Source organism: Ursus arctos, unplaced genomic scaffold (genome assembly GCF_023065955.2).
Source record: "Ursus arctos isolate Adak ecotype North America unplaced genomic scaffold, UrsArc2.0 scaffold_16, whole genome shotgun sequence".
Classification (NCBI taxonomy): domain Eukaryota; kingdom Metazoa; phylum Chordata; class Mammalia; order Carnivora; family Ursidae; genus Ursus; species Ursus arctos.
This window is the reverse complement of record NW_026622830.1, coordinates 23268238-23291382: the sequence shown is the minus strand read 5'-3', so window position 1 is coordinate 23291382 and position 23145 is coordinate 23268238. Positions and strand designations below refer to the sequence as shown.

The 23145-nt window shown below is 59.8% G+C and overlaps 2 protein-coding genes and 1 long non-coding RNA gene across 7 annotated transcripts in view; 1 reads left to right on the top strand and 2 right to left on the bottom strand.

Moving 5' to 3' along the window:
* The window catches only part of MYH7B (myosin heavy chain 7B), a 40786-nt gene extending 20764 nt beyond the window's left edge, over positions 1 to 20022 (top strand). For 2 of the 3 annotated variants that reach the window (XM_026503346.4, XM_048222367.2), the window contains 36 exons: positions 500 to 596; positions 3114 to 3137; positions 3317 to 3409; positions 3534 to 3597; positions 4518 to 4616; positions 5110 to 5213; positions 5354 to 5492; positions 5794 to 5912; positions 6006 to 6155; positions 6297 to 6467; positions 7635 to 7814; positions 7917 to 8049; positions 8134 to 8210; positions 8644 to 8731; positions 8932 to 9049; positions 10663 to 10786; positions 10876 to 11012; positions 11708 to 11963; positions 12923 to 13165; positions 13797 to 13973; positions 14087 to 14232; positions 14591 to 14681; positions 14761 to 15150; positions 15800 to 15926; positions 16028 to 16146; positions 16238 to 16434; positions 16561 to 16910; positions 17076 to 17200; positions 17319 to 17434; positions 17921 to 18317; positions 18408 to 18533; positions 18628 to 18798; positions 18889 to 18993; positions 19076 to 19171; positions 19566 to 19703; positions 19787 to 20022. In XM_026503346.4, the coding sequence (XP_026359131.2) occupies positions 500 to 596; positions 3114 to 3137; positions 3317 to 3409; positions 3534 to 3597; positions 4518 to 4616; positions 5110 to 5213; positions 5354 to 5492; positions 5794 to 5912; positions 6006 to 6155; positions 6297 to 6467; positions 7635 to 7814; positions 7917 to 8049; positions 8134 to 8210; positions 8644 to 8731; positions 8932 to 9049; positions 10663 to 10786; positions 10876 to 11012; positions 11708 to 11963; positions 12923 to 13165; positions 13797 to 13973; positions 14087 to 14232; positions 14591 to 14681; positions 14761 to 15150; positions 15800 to 15926; positions 16028 to 16146; positions 16238 to 16434; positions 16561 to 16910; positions 17076 to 17200; positions 17319 to 17434; positions 17921 to 18317; positions 18408 to 18533; positions 18628 to 18798; positions 18889 to 18993; positions 19076 to 19171; positions 19566 to 19703; positions 19787 to 19798 (5299 nt within the window). In that variant the 3' untranslated portion in view covers positions 19799 to 20022. The remainder of the gene's footprint in view (positions 1 to 499; positions 597 to 3113; positions 3138 to 3316; positions 3410 to 3533; positions 3598 to 4517; positions 4617 to 5109; positions 5214 to 5353; positions 5493 to 5793; positions 5913 to 6005; positions 6156 to 6296; positions 6468 to 7634; positions 7815 to 7916; positions 8050 to 8133; positions 8211 to 8643; positions 8732 to 8931; positions 9050 to 10662; positions 10787 to 10875; positions 11013 to 11707; positions 11964 to 12922; positions 13166 to 13796; positions 13974 to 14086; positions 14233 to 14590; positions 14682 to 14760; positions 15151 to 15799; positions 15927 to 16027; positions 16147 to 16237; positions 16435 to 16560; positions 16911 to 17075; positions 17201 to 17318; positions 17435 to 17920; positions 18318 to 18407; positions 18534 to 18627; positions 18799 to 18888; positions 18994 to 19075; positions 19172 to 19565; positions 19704 to 19786) is intronic. The other variant, XM_044385779.3, reaches the window with a different exon arrangement.
* Positions 9877 to 13282, bottom strand: LOC130543774 (uncharacterized). The gene is made up of 2 exons (XR_008959377.1): positions 11563 to 13282; positions 9877 to 10387 (listed from the first exon to the last, which is right to left on the bottom strand). It is a non-coding gene; the product is annotated as an uncharacterized LOC130543774 (long non-coding RNA).
* TRPC4AP (transient receptor potential cation channel subfamily C member 4 associated protein) overlaps positions 19994 to 23145 on the bottom strand; it is a 67150-nt gene continuing 63998 nt past the window's right edge. For 2 of the 3 annotated variants that reach the window (XM_026503348.4, XM_026503347.4), the window contains exons 16-19: positions 22901 to 23009; positions 22182 to 22294; positions 21059 to 21265; positions 19994 to 20910 (exon numbers count right to left, since the gene is read on the bottom strand). In XM_026503348.4, the coding sequence (XP_026359133.1) occupies positions 20773 to 20910; positions 21059 to 21265; positions 22182 to 22294; positions 22901 to 23009 (567 nt within the window). In that variant the 3' untranslated portion in view covers positions 19994 to 20772. Of the gene's footprint in view, positions 20941 to 21058; positions 21266 to 22181; positions 22295 to 22900; positions 23010 to 23145 lie in introns of all 3 variants that reach the window. The other variant, XM_044385780.3, reaches the window with a different exon arrangement.

The window sequence follows — 23145 nt, the reverse complement described above, 5'->3', positions numbered from 1 at the left end:
TGCTGGTACCCTTGGGCCCCTGAGTCTCATCAGTAAAAGCAGAACAGTCCTGCCTACCTACCACGCAGAGCTATAAGGAGTCGGCGAGTTAATGTATGTGCTGGCACACAGCAGGGACGTTTACGTAACTTCCCGAGTCCCATTTCCTTACCCATAAAATAGGGGTGGTAATGGTGCCTGCTTTACAGGGTTTCTAAGGCTTCAATGAGCCAGTACAGGTAAAACGGTTAGCTCCGTGTCTGGCACTACGTTAGTGCTCAGTAGACAGCGGTGTCATCGTGTGTGTTCTCATCTCACATGGATGCTCTGCCCTGGCTTGCTTTGTAAACAACTCAGCACCTCTGAGGGTTGATCTGTCTCTGGAGGGTCTTGAGTTGGGGGTCCTGAGTTGGGAGCTGGGTGGGGAGAAAGAGAGAGTGACGAGGGGTGGGGCGTTGGGGGTTGGGGGGAATTAGAGTGGCCAGATGGGCTTTTGTGACTCATGTTTGTGTCGTCTAAGCGGAGAGTCGGGGGCCGGTAAGACGGTTAACACCAAGCGGGTCATTCAGTACTTTGCCATCGTCGCTGCCCTGGGAGACGGGCTGGGCAAGAAGGCCGTAAGACTCGCCCACACGGGCGCCGCTCCCCACTCTCCTCACTGCTTCTCACTGTTTCTCTTTTTTTCTTTTTCTTTTTCTTTCTTTTTTTTTCTTTCTTTCTTTCTTTTTTTTTTTTTTTAATTCCTTTTTAAAAAGTTGATTCCCCAGAGCCTCTAGCCCTGCCTGAGCCTCCCACCCTGGTGGCAGACTCTGGCCTGAGCAAGGCTTGACTGAGAGAGGCTGTGACCGCCTCTTCCACACCGTGGGACCCAAATCTGGACCTGCCTCAGCGGCCCCATCTGTAACACACAGGGGCTGGACCACAGCTGTTCCTAAACTTTTTATGTAATTTTCCCTTCCGTCATGACCTCCGTATTTTGAAAGTTTACCGAATAGGCAGCTTTTAACTATGAAATGATCATTTTCTTGGTTTTCATGCACCAAAGACAGTTACCTGCTGTCAATCAAAAAGCAGGCTTATATGGAGTCCAGCCAGAGCCAAGGGCGCTTGGCATTCCCAACAGCCAGGGTCAGGGGGCAGTTTCTCACCCTGTGATTTCTGTATGGATTTTTGAAATTTCTGAAATAATGGGGGACCAATGTTTTTATCTTAATTTTCTGGGTATAACATTCATTCTTAGCCCCCAAGGCCAGCTGTTCAGAGCTCTGTGTGTGCTCCTCCCCACCCAAAATGGGCTGCCTTTTCTTTCCAGAAGCCCCAGGCCACCTCCCATCCAGCCTGCACTCCTGGTCCTGTTAAGCCTTGCTTTATTCTGGGGCATTTTTCTTTCTTCTTTTTCTTTTCTTTTTTCCATTTAATGTTGTTTTTCTTTTTGCCTTTTCCTTTTTCCCCCCATTTGATTTTCTTGCTTTTGTTTTTGTTTTTCCTTTCAGTTTTGTTTTTGGTTTTTTGTTGTGGTGGTGGTGATTGTTTTTGTTGTTTTGTTTTTGTTGTTGACTTTTTGGTGCTCTTTGCTCCCTCCCTTCCCCACCCCATTTTTGAACCCCCCCACAGTGTCTCTGAGGATGCTGCAGAAAGTTGGGGCTTGGTCCAGTAACGGGAACAGAGGGCAGGGAGAGGCCAGAGCTGGCAGGGATGCAGCTGGGAAGGGCGGAGCAGAAAGGAGCTCTGCACGGTGGGGTGTATGTGGGGGTCAGGCAAGGGAGGCGGAAAGAAAGGCTGGCTCACAGGGTCCATGGATGCTAGAACTTAAAAGCCCTATCAGTCCCCTCCCCCTTGGCCCCAGATTTGACTCCATGTGCCATAGAGAACCCTATTCAAAAGGCCCCGGATGTGAGTGTGGGAAGCGGAGCTCAGAAGGAGGGGCTCTTGCCATTTCCTTCCAGCCTCCATCCCCCCAGCAATGTCTCTGGGGAGATTTTTTTTTTTTTTTAAAGATTTTATTTATTTATTAGACAGAGACAGAGACAGCCAGCGAGAGAGGGAACACAAGCAGGGGGAGTGGGAGAGGAAGAAGCAGGCTCATAGCGGAGGAGCCTGATGTGGGGCTCGATCCCATAACGCCAGGATCACGCCCTGAGCCGAAGGCAGACGCTCAACCGCTGTGCCACCCAGGCGCCCCCTCTGGGGAGATTTTTAAGTCTTGGGCTCCCTGGAGGTGAGTGAATAACCAAAGTCCCCTGGTGACCTGGCACCTGGCATTCCAGAAGCCATTCCTTCCTTTCTTCTCCTTTCTTCCCAGGCTGCAGGGAGCCAGGGTGGGGAAGGGAAGGAAAGGCACCTACATGGACAGAAGACAAGGATGAGGCTAGGAGAGGAACGAAGGGAGATTCCTTCAATTCAACATGTCCCTCTAGATGAGACATGCCGTGGCTGTGGTGTCATGGGAGGCAGGACACCGGGCTCAGTTCCTGCCCTGCCCTTCACTTCCGTGTGGCCTGGAGGTCACTTCCCTGCTCTGAGTCTTAGTTTCCTCATTTGCAAATTAGGGCTAATAATATGCACCTGGCAGGGCCATCTTGTATAATAATCAGTGGACAATGTCAATTGTACAATGGATATTTATACGATGGGGATGAAGCTCGTCGAAATACAAAGGAGAAGTGTGAAGAAGGCTCTTACAGAGGGAGGTGAGGGGTTAGAAGGTTCCAGCAGGAAGAGGGCTCTTCTAGCCTCAGAGCACAGGGGAGCCTTCCTGAGAAGGGGGCATTTGCGTTGGGCTCTGAAGGGGAATTGATTTCAGTCAGGAAGGCCTAGGGCTTTTGGGCAGGGGCTACTTCTTGGAGTATGGAAACTTAAGGGATATGGAAGAGGCCAGAGACAGAGCTGGGGGAGGGGAAGGGCTGCAAGTAGGAGACCCTGAGACACAGCTCCTTGCCTCAGGCCCCTGAGTAGGGCCAGGCTTGTTCCCACTTTCTAGCATTTCTCCTCCTAACAGTGCTGACAGGGTCAGGGAGGGGGGTTGGGGGCTACACATTTGGGTGACTAACGTTCACTGTCCTGCTAACTACTGCCACCCCCATCCACCAGCCTGGTGAGACCTCATAATTTCTAATGTTGTCTTCTCTTTCCAGCAATTTCTGGCCACAAAGACTGGGGTAAGTATGGGGCCAGTGTGAGTGGGGCAGGCAATGATAATGAGGCCCCAGAGAGCCCCTCTTCCTTCCCCCACAACCAGAGGTTGTCCAGAATGGGCTGATACCCAGGACCCTTGGGCTCCTTGATCTCCCAGTCAGTGGCACCAGGGCTGACAGACCCCTCATGCTGCTGTCACCAGGGCACTCTCGAGGATCAAATCATCGAGGCTAACCCTGCCATGGAGGCTTTTGGCAACGCCAAGACCCTGCGGAATGACAACTCCTCCCGCTTTGTGAGTGGCGACAGTGGGAGAGGTGGGTGGGGTTGGCAGCAGGGAAATGGAGGTGGTGGGAGCTTTCTGCAGCTAGTGCCCCGCAGATGGCTGGCCCCAGCTGAGCCTGCTCCTCCGCCCACAGGGCAAGTTCATCCGCATTCACTTCGGTCCCTCTGGGAAGCTGGCATCCGCAGATATTGATAGCTGTGAGTCTAGGGGAGGGTGGGAAAGGGGGATGGGGGACAGACGCCTGGGTCTTTCTGCTCGGACTGAGCATCCATCCTCAAGTCCTTGGGGCTCCCACCTGTTCCAGACACTTCTCTCCATCCCCTGGCCACTGTCCACCCCCTGCCACCTTACTCTCACCTGGAACATTCCACCAGCCTCCACATGGTCTCCCAGCCTCCATTTCTCTGCTTGATCTTCCAGCCAGAGTGGTATTTTCTCAGAAGCTAATCTCACCACATTATATTTCGGCTTAAAAACCTTTTCTAGATTCCATTACCTTAAGATGGAGACCCAGATCTTTACTGGGGCAGTCAGGCTGCTTGTGATTGAGTCCTTAGCCCACCTCAGTCCTTTCTCTGGCCCCCAGTTGGGCAGGCCCCTGCCTCACGTACACACAGAGTCGCTGTCCTTCCTGGAAGCCTGCCCTCCCGCCTCTTGGGGGTTGTTGACCCTCCCACCTGACCTAGCCCCCCTGCTCAGACACCAGGCTCCAGGCCGCATGCGAGGCCCCGCACTGACCAGTCCCCACCTTGGGATGCGTGGCCAGACCCTGATGGATAAGCACAGGCATGTGATGACCAAGGAACGTTGTCATTCATGACGCCGCACACACGCACTGACACACAAGCTCTGCTCTGAAGGGAAGGAGCGTGCTCTGTGAATGAAGGAATGAGAGCACAGATAAAAGGACGAATGCCAACACCCCCCCCCCCCACACACAGACGCACATTCCCATGCTGACACCCTTCAGTACGTGCTGGCAGGTGTGTGGACGCAGTGCCTCTCTACTCACCCTTGACCCTCACTGGCACCTCCTCCCTGCCCCCTCAGCCCTATTGGGGCAACCCAGTCTGGGGAGAAACAGGGGATGGTAGGCTAGTGCCCCTCTTTCTCCCAGATCTCCTGGAGAAGTCGCGAGTGATCTTCCAGCTGCCCGGTGAGCGTGGTTACCACGTCTACTACCAGATCCTCTCGGGGAAGAAGCCGGAGCTACAGGGTGAGGGTCAGGGTGGGTAGAGTGGGAGTCAGAGCCTGCGGGGCTAGGTGGGACCGTCCCCCCACTCCTTAGCTGGGACTTGTGGTTATTGTTGAGCCCTCTCCTTCTCGTACTGGAGAACGGGCCCCTCAGTGTCATCGTCTTGGCAAGGTTGTCCCTTCTGCTGTCCTGGGACTTTCCCCAGGGGGGGAAGCAATGGCTCTGTCTCGGCCCAGCTCCCCTCTCTTGCAAGCCCCAAAAGGGCAGAGTGTGGTCCTCCCTGTGTCCTAGCACCGCACATGGAGCCTGGGCTCATTCCTCAGAAAACCATAAAGAAAGCAAAGCCATGAGCATGGGGGAGGAGGTGAGAAACTCAGCTACAGAGAAGTCCTGGGAAGGCCCTAGAGTTTCCTGCCAGGGTGACCCCCGGGGCCTCCCATGCTGGGATGGGGGCGGGAGGAGAGTAGCTGAATGAACACAACCAAACCCATTCTGCTCCTCCCTGGGCCTCCAGATATGCTGCTTCTGTCTATGAACCCCTACGACTACCACTTCTGCAGCCAGGGGGTCATCACTGTGGACAACATGAACGATGGGGAAGAGCTGATGGCCACTGATGTACGTCTGTGGTGGGACAGGGCAGAGCGGGGGCCGATGGTGTGGGCATGTGTGAGGCTGGGTGGAGACCGGGGAGCAGTCCCAGGGCCCTTAGCTCTGCTGGCCCCTGGCCTTCTCTGATCTTCTGTCCCTTGCCACAGCATGCCATGGACATCCTGGGCTTCAGCGTGGATGAGAAGTGCGCCTGCTATAAGATCGTGGGGGCCCTCCTGCACTTTGGTAACATGAAGTTCAAGCAGAAACAGCGGGAGGAACAGGCCGAGGCCGACGGCACTGAGAGTGAGGGGTCCTGACCCTGCCCTGACCTGGTCATCAACCTTGACCCTGATCCCAGTGTCTTGTCTGTGACCATTAACCCTAACCGTTGTCTACAACCTTTGGCCTCAGTTTTCCCTGGCCCTGACTGTAACCCCTGACTTCTCAACTCCAGACCCTCACTCATCTGAGCCATAGAGTTTGCCTGCCCTGAACTCCACCTCTCCCAGCCTCCCTCTCCTAACCCCAGGCAGAGGCCAGTAGAGCCCCCAAGTGCCCATATTCTTGGCCTCCTTCTTCTTAACCCACCCATGTGCTCTGCCAGGTGCTGACAAGGCTGCCTACCTGATGGGGGTCAGCAGTGGGGACCTCCTCAAAGGCCTTCTGCACCCCCGAGTGCGTGTGGGCAATGAATATGTGACCAAGGGCCAGAGTGTGGAACAGGTGAGTGGCTTGCAGGCCGGGGCCCACCTGGGGACAGCTGGGACAGGTACCCCCTCCCCGTCGGGCCCTAGACCAGCCTCTCCATGCGTCCAGGTGGTGTTTGCCGTGGGGGCTCTGGCCAAGGCCACCTACGACCGGCTGTTCCGGTGGCTGGTATCGCGGATCAACCAGACCCTGGACACCAAGCTGCCCCGGCAGTTCTTCATCGGGGTCCTGGACATCGCGGGGTTTGAGATCTTTGAGGTGAGAGCAGGCTCATGCCCCTGGGCTCCGTTCTTCCCCAGGGTGTGAGACCACGGATGGGTGGGGGTGAAGTCACGCGCACCCCGGTCCTCTGTGGGTCTCCCTGTCCCTGACCACTGAGCCCGGCGCCTCCCTCCGCAGTTCAACAGCTTCGAGCAGCTGTGCATCAACTTCACCAACGAGAAGCTACAGCAGTTCTTCAACCAGCACATGTTCGTGCTGGAGCAGGAGGAGTACAAACGGGAGGGCATCGACTGGGTCTTCATCGACTTCGGCCTGGACCTGCAGCCCTGCATTGACCTCATCGAGAAGGTGGGGCCTGGGCCAAGGTCCCTGCAAGGAAAGGGGCTGTGGGTGTGGTGAGTGAGCTGGAACGGATGTGTGCTGGCTGGCAAGCGTGTGCAAGCATTCACGTGCACATGTATGTGAGCGTGGCTGCGACTGTGTCTCCGTTCACGTGTGTGAATGGCAGCGTGCATGGCTGTGAGTAGCTTTGCTGGCGGTGGTGTTGCTGAGTACGTGTGAGCGTGCACCCAGCACTCTTGACCACAGCCCCTTGGGCATGCACGACTCTGTGGTTCACGAGGCCCTATTGCAGCCACGGTCTCACTGGACCCTCAGAACTGCGCTGGGGGCAGGCAGGGTAGGGTCTGTTTGCTTCTTGCTTTGAGTGGTTACACATATTTTCCCGTTGTACAAAGACCAGAAGAAAGAAAAATCAAAGAAAATTTGAAAAATCAGAAGTAAAGGGGGAAAAAAACATCTCCCCCTAATCCTAACCTTGTACAGCCTGTATCTGGCACTTCGGTAAGTCTCCAAACCCTTTATCCTGGGCACGCGTTTTCTTTTATAGACTCGCACTCATTTCGCATCTTACTTTTTCTCTGAAAATGTATTTTGAACATTGAACATTGTTGAAGAAGCCACAGGAGTTCACGCAGCAGGTGATTTTTGCGCATTTCTGTGATCTCCTGCTTTGGCACATTTGGGGGGTCAGTAGTTTTTTGCTGTGAAATCACTGAAAGTATTCACTCCCCACTTTGTGGGTTAGAAATTGAGGCCCAAGGGCCTACCTGCTAGTATGTGAGGAAGCGAAAGTTTGAACTGCTTTTTTTTTTTTTTATTTTACTGTGTGTGTGTGTGTGTGTGTGGTGTGTGTGTGTGTGAGAGAGAGAGAGAGAAAGAGAGAGACCACAGGCATCGGGACGTGAGTGGGAACAGTTTGAGTTTGTGCAGCTGTGAGCGAAGAGGCCAGCCCAGAGCTGTGAATCGTGCAGAGGGGGGGCTGGCAGCCAAGCTGCAAACTTCTCTTTTAGAAGACGGGACTCCTAGGCACCTGTCTGGTTTCTGTCCCTCCCAGCAGGTGGTTGGGGCGTCTGGGAAGGCTTCCAGAAGGAAGGGCTCTGGGATATGGGGATCTGGGCCAGCCAGGATGGGCTGGCCTCATGGCAGCCCTTCAAGCTTGTTCCCTGTCCCCAGCCACTGGGCATCCTGTCCATCCTGGAGGAGGAGTGCATGTTCCCCAAGGCCTCAGATGCCAGCTTCCGGGCCAAGCTCTATGATAATCATGCGGGGAAGTCACCCAATTTCCAGCAGCCACGGCCTGACAAGAAGCGCAAATACCAGGCCCACTTTGAGGTGGCCCACTATGCGGGCGTGGTAGGTGCCTGTGGGAACCCCAACCCTTGACCGCCCCCCCCCCCTTCTCTCAGTCTCCGTGCCCCCACCCACCCTTGTCAGCACCTGTCCGGTCTCCGCCAGGTGCCCTACAGCGTCGTGGGCTGGCTGGACAAAAACAAGGATCCGTTGAATGAGACGGTGGTTCCTATCTTCCAAAAGTCGCAGAACAAGCTCTTGGCTACCCTCTACGAGAACTATTCAGGCTCCTGTTCCAGTGAGTACAGAGGGACAAGATCGCCATCCTGTAGGGTACTCACAGAGTCACATCCCCTAGAGTGACTGGTCCTGTCTCTCCTAGCCGAGCCCCCCAAGTCTGGGGTGAAGGAGAAGCGTAAGAAGGCAGCATCTTTCCAGACGGTGTCCCAGCTGCACAAGGTGAGGCCCACGCTGGGCCCTGTGCAGGCCCTCCCCTGCCAGCCTCCACCCCCATCCCTGGTCCCTGCTCTGTCCCCTGCACCCTGGGCGGGCGGCCGTTAAGACTTGCAGTGATGTTTAACTCCTCTCCACGTGAACATCACAGCAAGTCTGTGCTGCTTCCCGTCCCCACGCTGCCTGGGCAGGGAGCCACAGGGCCCGTGGGAGGGAAGGGGATTGGGTGGGTGGGGGGGAGGGGTGAAGTCTTCGGTGGCAGTGATGGGGACCCAGTCAAGCAGAAGAGGGAAGAGGGTCACCAGGACCAGAGTGAAAGGAGCGATGTGCAGAGGCATGCTTAGAAGCCTGGCTCACCAGACCTTAGTGGGCTGATCCGCAATGGTTTCCAATTCTGCTTCTTGCCCCTCTTGTGTCTTCTCCCCTCTCCCACCCCCAGGAGAACCTCAACAAGCTGATGACCAACCTGCGGGCCACACAGCCCCACTTCGTCCGTTGCATTGTCCCCAATGAGAACAAGACCCCAGGTAGTCACCCCAGGGCTGGGTTGGCGGGGTGGGGCCATTGGAGGGAGCGGACAGGGCAGATGGAGAAGCTGGGTCTTCCCTCTCCTTGGAGCCCACACAGTCTCGAAGAAAGCCCCTCTGTGGGCTGGTGGTCTTTCTCTGGGACATGAAGGTGTTTCCATTGACTTCTAACCTTTCCCTTGAACCCCTGCCACATCCAGGAGTCATGGATGCCTTCTTGGTGTTACACCAGCTGCGTTGCAATGGGGTTCTGGAGGGGATCCGGATCTGTCGCCAAGGGTTCCCCAACAGGCTGCTCTATGCTGACTTCCGGCAGCGGTGGGTGTCTCCCTGCCCGGCCCTGGTTCCCCTGCCCACCCCACCCCTGTTCCTACACAGCCCCCCCTCCCCCAGGTGGAGGCAGCTGCCTGAGGGAATGGCATGGGCACTTGGAACCAAAGGGATCAAGGGCCCGAGGACTGAGATTCCAATCACCGAGGGGAGCACCGGGACTGGGGAGGGGGCTGGGCAGGCATCTCAGGGTGGGTGGTCGTGGCTGAGACAGGAGCAGGCTGCGGGAGTAGCCAGCAGGCTTATGGTAAGTATTGGAGGTGCAGCCAATAGGCCAATTTGGTGGATTGGATAGGGAATAAGAACAAGACGAGGATGATCCCAGGTTTGGGGCCTGAGCCACTGGGGAGTTGGTGGTAGGTTTACTGAGATACCAAGACAGGGTTTTTTGATATTTTGGGGGGTGGAGGGATAGTGGATGGAGTTCCACTTTACACAAGTCAAGTTTGAAATGTCTTCAGCAGATGTCAGAACAGAGTCGAAGGGGGGCAGGCGGAGCTGCCTGTGGACTTGGGAGTGGAGTGAGGGTCCCCATAGACTAGACTTTATGTGATGCCAGTTAGTGCTATCAGCTCCCTCTGCCTCCGAAAGTTTGGTTTTAGGGGCTGTAGGGGTCCGTAATTCCCCTCCCGAAGTCCCCGTGGTCACCCACTCTGACGTTCCCACGCGTGTTGACACGAAGGCTATGGGCGTGCTTGCACACGTGCTCTCTCGTGCGCGTGTGCTCTCAACCTCTCCCCCCCCACCCTTCACCCGTTTGTGAGTTTGTTTTTTCATGGAAGAGAAAGAGATTGCTCCTTGTCAGCAGACCTAAGTCTATACCATCACCTTTTTTCCTTTTAATTAAGAGGTTTTTTTAAGAGTAGTTTTAGGTTCACAGCAAAATGGAGAAGGTACTGAGATTTCCCATATATCTGTGCCCCCCACACATACACACAACCTCCCCCAGGATCAACATCCCCCACCAGAGTGGGACGTCTGTCACAGCTGATGACACACCATAATCACTTAAGCCCATGGTTTACATCAGGGTTTGCTCCTGGAGGCGGACATCGCGTGGGTTTGGACAGGTGTCTAATGACTTGTAGCATTCATTTTGTTATGGCTGTAAGATATCCCATAGTCTAGTGAACTGTGTGCTTTGTTCCTCAGTCCCCTCGGGAGGGAGCTTTCGTATTTCTCTGGCCTTCCCAGTGTGGCCACAGCCACTGGGACCCACAGCAGTGGACATGCTGGGAACCCCTGCTGTCGTTGAGAATTCTCGCCCTCAAATGTTCCTTCAGCTTTGATGCACTGTACCATATCCCTTCGTTATATTTTTGCCTTCTAAAAAAAACGAATTATAAAAAATTGTAAGTTAAAAAATTATGAAAAGTGCTGCATGCCTGTTGTAAATACAATTTCTTAACAAATGTAATGAAAAAATGCATTTGAACGCAGCCCGAGCTTTTTAAGCAGAACGAGCTCACTGCCCAGTGCGGCCATGCTCCCCCGCCGGCTGGGTCGGTGGGGCCCCTGCGGAGCCTCTGCGAGGCCCGGGAATCATCGTCCTTGCGCCCCTGTCTGGCCTCCTCCTCATTAGCCCTTCCCTGCTCCCCCAGGTACCGCATCCTGAACCCCAGTGCCATCCCGGACGACACCTTCATGGACAGCAGGAAGGCCACAGAGAAGCTCCTGGGCTCACTGGACATTGAGCACACCCAGTACCAGTTCGGCCACACCAAGGTCGGGGCACGTGGGATGGAGGGTGGTCCCACTGGACAGACGACACACAGGCGGTTGGGGGTTCCACCCGGTGCCTCCCCCACCCCCAGGTGTTCTTCAAGGCTGGGCTTCTAGGCGTCCTGGAGGAGCTTCGTGACCAGCGTCTGGCCAAGGTCCTGACGCTGCTGCAGGCACGGAGCCGGGGCCGCCTCATGCGCCTGGAGCACCAGCGCCTGCTTGGTGGCAGGTGTGTGGGGGCCAGGGGTGGGGGCGGGACCACAGTACCCTGGCTGGCAGGACCCCCAGGCTCTCCACAGCTTGTCGTGTTATCTGTCTTGGGGTCAGCTTATCCCCTGGGGCTGGTTGGGTGCCTCTGAAGGGGCAGGGTTCTGTTTTGTGCCCCTCAGCTGCCAGCTTCCATTTCCTCACCTCAAACATTGGGGCAAGAGCGCCTTTCCCTCCACCGCAGGCCACCCAGAGTGTGGCCCAGAATGGTCATAATGACAACCTGTGTTTTCCAAGACTTGAAGTGCCAGGCCCCAGGCAGGAGGCTTTATTTGCATTATCTTGGTTAAAGTGCACGACAGTCCCAGGAGTGGGCGCTGTGACTCTCTCCAGCGGCAGAAGGGCCGTGTGAGTCTCCGACCCAGTCACAGCTGGCTATCTGCGAGGACCACAGTAGCCAGCTGTGACTGTGGTCAGGATACTTTCAAGGGCCACCAGGACATTAGGGAGCAGACCCGTTTGACCTTGGGCCTCTCCCCACCTCCCCTATAAAGCAGAGGCGTTAGACCCACCTGACGGGGCTGCCAGGAAGATGAGAGACCGCGCTGAAAGTGTTCAGTGCGGAGCCTCGTGCGGGGCACGCGCCCCGGGAATGTCGGGCTGTCACTTCGAGGGGCAGCACTGAGCCTGCGGCCTCCTGGGCCTTCCCCTCCCCAGGGACGCCCTGTTCACCATCCAGTGGAATATCCGTGCCTTCAATGCCGTCAAGAACTGGTCATGGATGAAGCTCTTTTTCAAGATGAAGCCGCTGCTGCGCTCAGCTCAGGCGGAGGAGGAGCTGGCGGCCCTGCGGGCGGAGCTGCGGGGGCTGCGCGGGGCTCTGGCTGCTGCCGAGGCCAAGCGCCAGGAGCTGGAGGAGACCCACGTCAGTGTCACCCAGGAGAAGAATGACCTGGCCCTGCAGCTGCAGGCTGTGAGTGGGGGAGGGGAAGGGGGGCTTCCCTTGATGACCTGTGCCCCCTGGCACCCCAGAAAACCCCAGGCTGCTTTGAGGAAATATCACAACCACCCCCCCCCAACCCGGGCCAGGGTAGACCTGGTATGCTCCGGGTGCTCAGGATCTGGATCTTTCTTCCCAGTCCCAGACGTGCCATGAGAGGAGGCCTGCGGGCTCATGGCCACGCTTAGCCTCCCTGCCCTCAGAGTCTGCGCATGTGTCCCGATGCTCTTGCCTCCTGCTACCTTGGCTTCCTGCTGAAGTGGCAGTGGAGCCCCATTCCCCCGCCCTCCCTTCCTTGCCTTCCCTGAGACAGACCCATGCTCCCTTCCCCTGGGAAGCCAGGTGGCAAGTAACAGTCATAGCCAGAGGGCAGGGAGCAAGAGTCTGCAGTCTCCCCACGTCCACAGAGCCATTCCTTCCTTCCGCAAACACGGAGTATCACCTGTGCACCAGGCCCCGCTGTAGCTCTGGGGACATGCTGGTGGGAAGACAGGGTGTGGTCACCAAACTCACCTGCTAGTGCAGGAGACCGGGAGGCAGCCAGGTGGTGAGGAAACGGGGAGGTGGGAGAGAGTACCCAAACCTATCTGGGGCACTGCTGCCCATCCCCCCGGAAGGCCTCACCCAGAACTTCTCTCCTCGAGCCCGTGTTCGGGTCTCACTCTGAGTTGCTCCAGCCTGTCCGATGTCCCCTCCGGACATCTGCTTCCGTCCCTGCCTCTCCCTCTCCCTGAGCCCTCATTGCATCACACCTGAGCCCCTTCAGGGCCAAGAGCAGGTAGGTCAGAAGCATTGCTGGTCCCCAGAGCCCAGCTGAGCATGGGTGTCAGACCTTTGCATGGACACACGAACTTTCTCCAGGGCCTGGCCTGGTGTCCCTTGGCTGGTTCAGCTGGCCCTAGCTCTGCCCCACCCCCCACATCCTTCTCCAGGAGCAAGAAAACTTGGCGGATGCTGAGGAGCGCTGCCACTTGCTGATCAAGTCCAAGGTGCAGCTCGAGGCGAAGGTGAAGGAGCTGAGCGAGCGGCTGGAGGACGAGGAGGAGGTGAACGCCGACCTGGCCGCCCGCCGGCGCAAGCTGGAGGACGAGTGCACAGAGCTCAAGAAGGACATTGACGACCTGGAGCTGACACTGGCCAAGGCCGAGAAGGAGAAGCAAGCTACAGAGAACAAGGTGTGGGCCTGGCCGGCTGGGGGGCCAGGCAGCTGCTGCTCCACCTCCAGGCTCTGGGACACCCCGGCTGGGTGGCCGCGGGCGGGTCACTTCCTCTGTGGGCTTCAGTTTGCTCATCTGTCAAGTGGGGTTAATAGCAGCACTTACCTCATTCGGGCAGTTGAGGATTCAGTGTGTAACGAGCTTTTGCGAGCACTCAGCACAGGGCGTAGCACAGGGCCAAGCACACGGTAGGTGCTCAGCAAATGCTAGCAACTGTCATCCGTCCTGGACCGCAGGCCTCTTGAGGGCAGGAAGCCCGGCCCCAGTGCCTCTGCATGCCTTCTGCCATCGGGCCCCTCCCACAGCCCCATGCGGTTCAGGGACCCGGAGTAGTGATGCTGCTATGGGGGGGGAGGAGGAGGGAGGCGCGGGGTCAGCTGCCCGCTCAGGTGCTCACAGTGGAAACCGGGACTGTCTGGAACCTGTTACACCGAAGGAAGCTAGCATCTACTGAGAATTGGAAGCTCCGAGTGAAGTGACTTGCCTGGGGTCCCCTAGTTGGAAGGGGCGGTTGCTGTGACTTGGTGGGTGGCTTCTCAGACCAGAGTGTGGGAGGGACGTCCTCATGGTGACCCCGGCACGGGCACAGGTGAAGAACCTGACCGAGGAGATGGCGGCGCTGGACGAGTCGGTGGCCAGACTGACCAAGGAGAAGAAGGCGTTGCAGGAGGCCCACCAGCAGGCCCTGGGCGACCTGCAGGCCGAGGAGGACCGTGTGAGCGCTCTGGCCAAGGCCAAGCTCCGGCTGGAGCAGCAAGTGGAGGATGTGAGTGCCGGCCCCCTGCAGAGGCCAGGGGGGCACAAAGGGGGGCTGGGGCAGCCAGGGCGGGGGCCTGCTGGGCCTGGCGCCTGAACCTGTCCACCCCTCCTGCTCCACAGCTGGAGTGCTCCCTGGAGCAAGAGAAGAAGCTGCGCATGGACACGGAGCGGGCGAAGCGCAAGCTCGAGGGTGACCTCAAGCTGACGCAGGAGTCAGTGACTGACACGGCCCAGGACAAGCAGCAGCTGGAGGAGAAGCTCAAGAAGTAGGCATGGGGTGGGCAGCCAGCCTGAGCCCCTGGCCAGCAGGTGGCGTCCTGAGCCTATAACCTGTTTCTCCCTCTGGGCTCTGGGGTCAGTTCTGCATCCCTGCAGAAGATGAACGTGGACGATCGAGACGGGGGGCCCTAGGACATGGGTGGTAGTGTCCTGCCTTCTTTGGACCGAGGGCCCTGGCCAGGCTGGGGGTTTGAGAGGGACCACGGCATGGCGGGGGGGGCGGGGTGTGGAATCCTTAGGGCTGGGTGCCTCAGGCAGGGAGCAGGGAGACTGGAAGGCTGGGGGACCCCAGGCTGGTTGATGGCAGTCTGCCCGGCCCTGGCTCACGCCCCGCACGACCTCCAGGAAGGACTCGGAGTTGAGTCAGCTGAACCTGCGGGTGGAGGACGAGCAGCTCCTCGGGGCGCAGCTACAGAAGAAGATCAAGGAACTGCAGGTGTGTGGGGCCCGGGGGTGGGAAGGGTCAGGGCCAGCAGCACAGGGAGGTGACCGCTGCCGTGTCTGCCTGTCCCCAGGCTCGGGCGGAGGAGCTGGAAGAGGAGCTGGAGGCGGAGCGGGCGGCCCGGGCCCGCGTGGAGAAGCAGCGGGCAGAGGCGGCCCGGGAGCTGGAGGAGCTGAGCGAGCGGCTGGAGGAGGCTGGCGGGGCGTCGGCGGGGCAGCGGGAGGGCTGCCGCAAGCGGGAGGCCGAGCTGGGCCGGCTGCGGCGGGAGCTGGAGGAGGCGGCGCTGCGGCACGAGGCCACCGTGGCTGCCCTGCGCCGCAAGCAGGCCGAGAGCGCGGCCGAGCTGGGCGAGCAGGTGGACAGTCTGCAGCGGGTGCGGCAGAAGCTGGAAAAGGAGAAGAGCGAGCTCCGCATGGAGGTGGATGATCTGGGCGCCAATGTGGAGACTCTGGCCCGAGGCAAGGTGTCTGCCCCGTTCCTGACCCCGACCTCTGACCCCTCCTGACTGAGCTCGGATCCCATACCCATCATGGCTCTGAACTGATCTGACTCGAGCGCTGAGCCCACCCGCCAGTCCCTGGCCACCCTTATGCCAGGACTGACCCACACTAGGCCTGACCCTGTACCTGATCCTGGCCCCTGACCTATTCACCTGTCATCCAGCCCCAACCCCACACCAGTCCTGACCTCAAACCTTGACTCCTACTAAACTCTGTGCCCTGACTCCAGGTCATTTTTTGACCCAGCATCTAATTTTAACATCTCAGTCCTTGACCTCTATCCTGACTGTTCCTGTCCCAAACCCCAGCACCCAACCTTGGCCCTTGACCTTTCTACCACCAGTTCTGACAGCTGACCTCTGACCAGTCTGCAGCTGACTTCAGACTCCAGTATCCTAACTCACCCTGGCCCTCTCACGTCTGACACCCATCTTCTAAAACCATGGTCCAGCATAATCTCTGACCCTGAACTTGGGCACTGCTTTCCCTTTGCTTCCTGAGCCCACGTCTAGCCTTCTAGTTCCCAACCCCAGGTCCCAGCCCCCGGCTGGCAGCCCCAGACACTGCCTTGTGCTTGACAAACTTGTTCTGACTCCTGACCCTGGATCCCAGGCCAGTGCAGAGAAGCTGTGCCGGACCTACGAGGATCAGCTGAGCGAGGCCAAGATCAAGGTGGAAGAGCTGCAGCGGCAGCTAGCGGATGCGAGCACTCAGCGTGGGCGGCTGCAGACTGAGAGCGGTGAGGCCAAGGGCTCGGCTGGGCCACCCCCCCCCCCCCCCGGCCTTTGGTGCCGCCCCTCAAGAGCCCGCCTGACCTGCTGCTCACCCCTTGGCCTGCAGGGGAACTGAGCCGCCTGCTCGAGGAGAAGGAGTCTCTGATTAGCCAGCTGAGCAGGGGCAAGGCCTCGGCCACCCAGAGCCTGGAGGAACTGCGGAGGCAGCTGGAAGAGGAGAGCAAGGTGGGCTGGCCACCGGCCACCCCGGAGCGGGCAGGGTGGGCACTGGGGCTGCCGGCCCAGTCCCATGCTGAGGTCGCTGGGGTCTCTGCAGGCCAAGAGTGCGCTGGCCCATGCTGTACAGGCTTTGCGGCACGACTGTGACCTCCTGCGGGAGCAGCACGAGGAGGAGGCAGAGGCCCAGGCCGAGCTGCAGCGGCTGCTGTCCAAGGCCAATGCCGAGGTGGCCCAGTGGAGGAGCAAGTACGAGGCAGATGCCATCCAGAGGACTGAGGAGCTAGAGGAGGCCAAGTGAGTGCCTTACCCACAGGGCCGTCACCACGTAGGGGTGGTGCCTGAGCCTCTGACCCATCAGGGGGCGAGGGGAGATGTGGGGACTGCTGGGCCAGCCTCCCACCGTCTGCTCCCGTGGCCTAGAAAGAAGCTGGCACTGCGGCTGCAGGAAGCAGAGGAGGGAGTGGAGGCCGCTCATGCCAAGTGCTCCTCACTGGAAAAGGCCAAGCTGCGACTGCAGACAGAGTCAGAGGACGTGACCCTGGAGCTGGAACGGGCCACCTCAGCAGCTGCGGCGCTGGACAAGAAGCAGCGGCACTTGGAGCGGGCACTGGAGGAGCGGCGGCGGCAGGAGGAGGAGACGCAGCGGGAGTTGGAGGCTGCCCAGAGGGAGGCCCGCAGCCTGGGTACTGAGCTTTTCCGGCTGCGGCACAGCCACGAGGAGGCGCTCGAGGCCCTGGAGACGCTCAAGCGAGAGAACAAGAACCTGCAGGGTATGCTCCCCCTGGGGGCAGAACTGCACTGGCGTCATCAGAAGCACCTTGGGAGTCACGGAGGGTGCCCTGGTGGGGTCCCCCTGGAATTAGGAGTGAATGAAATGACCTGGGTTGGAGCAGGAGGCATGGGGGTGGCCCCTCAGTGCCCTGTTCCCTCTGCAGAGGAGATCAGTGACCTCACAGACCAGGTCAGCCTCAGTGGGAAGAGCATCCAGGAACTGGAGAAAGCCAAAAAGGCTCTGGAAGGGGAGAAGAGTGAGCTCCAGGCCGCGCTAGAGGAGGCCGAGGTCAGGGGCTGACCACAGGGCCGGGGTGGGTGGCACCCTGCTCCCCCCCCCACACCTCTGCTCTCCTGTCGCGCACGCTCGCGGCCCCCGCGCCCATACTGCCTGCTCTGTGTTCCAGGGAGCCCTGGAGCTGGAGGAGACCAAGACTCTGAGGATCCAGCTGGAGCTATCCCAGGTCAAGGCTGAGGTGGACCGGAAACTGGCCGAGAAAGATGAGGAGTGCACTAACTTGAGGTACGGGGGCGGGGGGGGGGGCGGGCTCGAGGCATCCCCGTCCACCACCACCCCTGGAGGCTAACGCCCCTCCCATCCTGGCCACCTGCAGGCAGGAGGAAGGCAGGCAGGCAGTGCGCCAGGCCCCTCTGTGCACACAGACACTTGGTCTGCCCCTCCCCGAGAACTCTGTCAAGGTCAGGGCTGTCGTCCCCAGTCTAGAGGCTACCTTCAGAGGCTAAAGGACTTGCTCAGGGCTACACGGTGCAGGGAGAGCCAGGGTTCAGCCCACCTCTGTCTGGAGCCTCACTTTTGTCCGTAAACTTGTCCTGAGGGGTAACAGGCAGTCACAAGGGGCCTGAAACCAGGAAAGGACGAGTCATTTGTTCCCACAATGGGTTCACGTCTGCGGCATTCCTTGGGCGAGTGTAAGAGCAGGTCCAGTACCTGTGCCTGCACCCCCTTCTCAGAGGCCGCGAGCCCTCCTCTCCTCCCTCCGCCCTATAGGCGCAACCACCAGCGGGCCGTGGAGTCCCTGCAGGCCTCGCTGGATGCAGAGACGAGGGCCCGCAATGAGGCACTGCGGCTCAAGAAGAAGATGGAGGGCGACCTCAACGACCTGGAGCTACAGCTGGGCCATGCCGCCCGCCAGGCCATGGAGGCCCAGACAGCCACGCGGCTGCTGCAGGCCCAGCTCAAGGAGGAGCAGGCGGGGCGGGATGAGGAGCAGCGGCTGGCGGCTGAGCTCCGAGAGCAGGCGCAGGCCCTGGAGCGCCGGGCCGCACTGCTGGCCGCGGAGCTGGAGGAGCTGCGGGCCGCGCTGGAGCAGGGAGAGCGCAGCCGGCGGCTGGCGGAGCAGGAGCTGCTGGAGGCCACCGAGCGCCTTAACCTCCTGCACTCGCAGGTGGGGACAGGAGGGACCCGGGGACACTGAGGGGGGGAGGCTTAGGGTGTGGCCAGCAGGCCCCCACTCTGAGGCTCTGCTTCCCCCCAGAACACAGGCCTCCTGAACCAGAAAAAGAAGCTAGAGGTGGATCTGAGCCAGCTGAGCGGGGAGGTGGAGGAGGCTGCCCAGGAGAGGCGGGAAGCCGAGGAGAAGGCCAAAAAGGCCATCACTGATGTGAGGCTGGGCTGGGGTCGTGGGGGGTCCAGAGCTGAGTTCAAAGGGACTTTCACCTCCTGACCATGCCGACCGTGCCCCCCCCCGCCGACAGGCAGCCATGATGGCTGAGGAGCTGAAGAAGGAGCAGGACACGAGCGCACACCTGGAACGGATGAAGAAGACACTGGAGCAGACGGTGCGGGAGCTCCAGGCCCGGCTTGAGGAGGCTGAGCAAGCGGCCCTGCGTGGCGGGAAGAAGCAGGTGCAGAAGCTGGAGGCCAAGGTGCGTGAGGCCCTTCAGTCCTCTCCCTGGCAGGGTGGGCCGGCCAGAGGGTAGGCCCCGGGCAGCTGGCCCATCCCTGGCTGCTCGCAGGTGCGGGAGCTGGAGGCCGAGCTGGACGCAGAGCAGAAGAAGCACGCCGAGGCCCTCAAAGGGGTGCGGAAACACGAGCGCCGGGTCAAGGAGCTCGCGTACCAGGTGGGTGACCAGGTCCGCCTCGAGGGGTGACCCTGGAGCTGGCCTGGTCTGGGCAAGACCTGAGTCGCTTTTGCCTGCCCAGGCCGAGGAGGACAGGAAGAACCTGGCTCGCATGCAGGACCTGGTGGACAAGCTGCAGAGCAAGGTCAAGAGCTACAAACGCCAGTTTGAGGAGGCGGTGAGTGCACCCGAGTCTGGGCCACCGGGGCCTGGAAGTTGGTGACTCCCCTTCAGCGCTGCTTGCGCTGCTCACAGCCAGAGAGGGGCCCCCCTACCCCGGTGTTGGCTCTGTGTGTCGGCAGTGACCCCACTGTCCCAGTGGGAAGAGGGACAGTTTCCTGACAGCTTTGGCTAGGGAAAGGACCTAGCTCTGTCACCGAGGGGACCCCATGTGCATTCCCCTTCTGCGTACCTCCCCCCCTCCGCCCCCCGTTCCTGCCGTGGGTACTGGTGATGCGGGAGGAGGGGAGCAGTTGAGGACCAGAAGCCAGACCCCTCTGGGCATGGGGTGGGACCAGACTGACCCCCTATCTCAGTGACCAAAGGGTGACCAGACCTGCCTGTGCCCCCAGGAACAGCAGGCCAGTACTAACCTGGCCAAGTACCGCAAGGCCCAGCACGAGTTGGATGATGCAGAGGAGCGGGCGGACATGGCAGAAACGCAGGCTAACAAGCTGCGGGCTCGGACCCGGGATGCCCTGGGGCCCAAGGTGAGGGGCTGCACGGGGCACCCCCTACCCTCTGCCCGAGGGTGTGCGTGGTGGCACTCACTCAGCCACTCCTGTCCCCTTAGCACAAGGAGTGACGCCGGAGTTCCTGGGCTCTGAAGACGTGGCGTGCCGTGGGCCCTCTCCTGCCGCTTCATCCCAGTCCGCCCCAAGCCCTGCTGGACCCTGAGTAAATGCCCTGTCTGCAGCTCTAGCTGGGTGCCTTCTCCTCCTCTGAGGATCGGGAAAAGGAACACATGGTCCCTGGACAAAAGTCAGGTCCACATCCGTCATTTAAAATAAAGTTCTTTAATAGTCTCCATTTAATCGATTTATTTGTTGTTAATAAATTGGCAACACAAGGAGGGGCCGAGGGTGTGCTCCTAGCCAGGCTCCTATGTGTGCGGGCTCAGGCAGGAGACGCTGCCCCGAGGCAGGGCACAGCCACCCTGTGCCCCAAGGGATGGAAGAAAAAGGCCCCCACTTCTAGGGGAACCCCCTGGGATGAACACAGCGGCCAGTGAGCAAACAGACCAGAGGAGCTAAAGGAAAACGAGGGAGGGACAGAGGGGCAGGTGTGGGGGAAGGCAGCGTCCTCTGGTAGCCCCCACCCCTGCCCAGGGGAAAGGGGCTCAGAAGCCTTTGCCTGGGTCCAAAGGCCAGAGCAAGCTTGGCTCACAGATTGGAGGAGGGTGCCCATATCTCCCTCCCCACCCCAGGACTGACAGCCAAGAGACTGGGCAAGAGCTCAGACAGAGCTATTTTTAAAAGTTCCCTTACCTCTGGGTGGGCCAGGGCCCCAGGGTTCTGAAGGAAGGGTGGGCAGAGTGTCCCTGTCCTTATCATGGGGATCTTGAAGGAACCGAGGTTCCCCAATACTTGGGGCCCTCAGACCCAAGGGCCAAAGGCTTCTAGATGCTCCCTCCCACCAAGCCTGTACCTGAAGACTTGGGGCAGGCACAGTAGCGGGGAGGCAAGGGGGGGGCATGGACAGGTCACGGCGTGCGGCACACATACCCACGATCACCCGCACTGGCCCCGGCCCAGCAGCCTCCCGAGGCCCGGCCCAAGGTCACTCCTCGGTGAAGTCCCTGTCTATGTCCATGTAGGGCTCCTCAATGTAGCTGACAAGGGCGGAGGGTGACTGGCGGTCTGGGTTCAACAGGATGGACACGGTCTCTTTCCAGTAGGAGAAGCTGATGCAGGAGCTCTGGGCAGAGAGAGAGGGGCTGGGGGGCGCCTGGAGGACCCAGGTCGAACCCGGCACCCCGTGGGGAGGGCCTCGGTAAGGGCACAGAGAGCTGCCCGCCGCGCGGCCCCGCAGCCCAGCCGCCACCCCCGGGGCTGGGGACACTCACGTTCTCCAGGCAGGTGCTGTCCTTGTCCTTGTGCAGGTAGTGCTGCTGCCAGAAGCGCAGCAGGTTGTGGAAGTTGTTGAGCAGGAAGCCGGGGTACTTCTTGCTGTGCTCCATGCGCTGCAGCAGCCGCAGGTACAGGGGCAGCCGCTCTTTCCGGCGGGCCAGCATCAGGATCACCAGGCTGGTGTTGAGGCAGCTGACGTTCTCCTGCCGGGCACCAGGCCACCCAGGTCAGGTGCGGGCGGAGCGCCCCGGGGGGCCCCTGGTGGACCCGGGGTGCCACGGGGCAGGGAGGAGGGTGTCCCACGCCCAGACCCTGAGGGCCACGCACGAGCGGCACGGACCTGGGAGGACGGGGGAGGGAAGGACGCCAGAGCTGCCAGTGGACTGCCTTGAGCACCTTCCTGTCCCTCCTCCACCCACCAGCCATCCCCGCCCTGGTGGGACCCTCGTCATCAGTCCGGTTCCAGTCCGCTCCTCGGGTCAGCTCAGGCATCCCTTCTTCCCGGGAGTTCTGGTTCCCGGAGCGTCGACCCCCAGGGAGGGCGGGGTGCCTGCGTTAGGTGCGGCCGCCTCACTTTCTAACTCCCACTCCGCATGAGGCTGGGGGCAGCACGAGGGAAGGGTCTCGGCCTGTTTGGTTCACTGCGTAGCCCCAGCCCAGAGCCCTGCCTCGGTACGTGTGTGTGAGCTGAAGGAACAGAGAACCACCTCTGAGGGGTACAGCATCAGCCCCATTCTAGAAAAGAGGAGTGTGAAGCTCAGGGGAAGACACAGCCGTAGTTAGTCAGGGAGGGGGTGGGAGGCAGCATCAAGTCCAACCCCAAAGCCTTCACAGCAGGAAGGGCACCGAGAGCTCTGGACCTGGAGTCGAGAACTCAGTACCAATCCCGACCCATCCGTGACCTTGGAGACTTGCTACCCGCTCAGGCCCTGTCTGTAAAATGGGGCACTGATCCCTCACTGGAAAAAGTCCTCGGAATAGCTGGCAGGGTTTCCAAGGAACCAACAGATGGATCAAGATACACTACTAGGGGAAGGTGGGACAGATCAACCATCGGGCTCCAGGATGAGGGAGACTGTTTCCGATCTCCCTTCCCGGCACGTCCGCAGGGCGCGTCACCTGGGTCAGTGTCTGCACGTGGATGATGTTGATGAGGCGGAAGAGGAAGGACATCTGCGTGGGCACCTGGGATATGTAGGCAAGCAGGCGGCACTCGGACAGGACCTCGGCAACTGGGGAGAGAGGGGCAGAGGTGTGACAGCTGGTCTGTGGCTCAGGCCCAGGGACACGCCCCTCAGGCTTCCAGCCAGACCCGCCCTGGGGTCCTGACTCCGGAGCTGGGAGCCCCGACCACGGAAGCGGCCACAGGAGTGGGGGCGGCTGCCTCAGGAACGCGTGCATCTCTGGCAGCGCTCCTCCCAGGCAGAGCCCGCGTTCTCAGGAGCCCCAGCAGGAGCTCACCACCCCCTCGTCCCTCAGTGGGCGCAGGGGCCACCTCTCTCTGAGGCCCTCCCTCCCCTCGGCCCACCACCTGGGCCCCTCTCACCCCAGGCAATTCCAACGGCGGGGGTGGGGGTGTGTGTGTGTTGCATTTTGCTTGCATCAATAGTTTCTCCACTTTTATTAAAACGTGCGTCTTATGAAAGGAAGCACAGATGACAGAGAAGAGTCAAGGCAGCCAAGAACATCTCCCGGAGAGCCACAACCTTGACCCCAGCCACGAGGGCATCTGGGGCAGCTGCTTCTAGCCGTTTTTGTCTCCTTGCTAGATGCTGGGTGTTTGCCACGAGCGCGGCCACAGCGGGCCGGTTCGCCTGGGCATTACGGCTTTCTCTTACCTTTCATGTCCACCTGGTTTTCGAATCGGTCCAGCGACAGAGTGACGCAGCGCACCAGCATGTTGGAATCCACCAGAGAGCTGTTGATCTGCTTTAGGAACACCTGGAACTGGAGCGGGGCCCGAGCTCAGACGGGCGGTGGCAGGCTCCCGCCGCGCACAGCCGTGGCCCAGGGTGGGCACTTGTGGCGAGGGGCACCCATTCACTCAGGCCCAGACGCTTCTGGTCAGACCGAGGCCCGGACA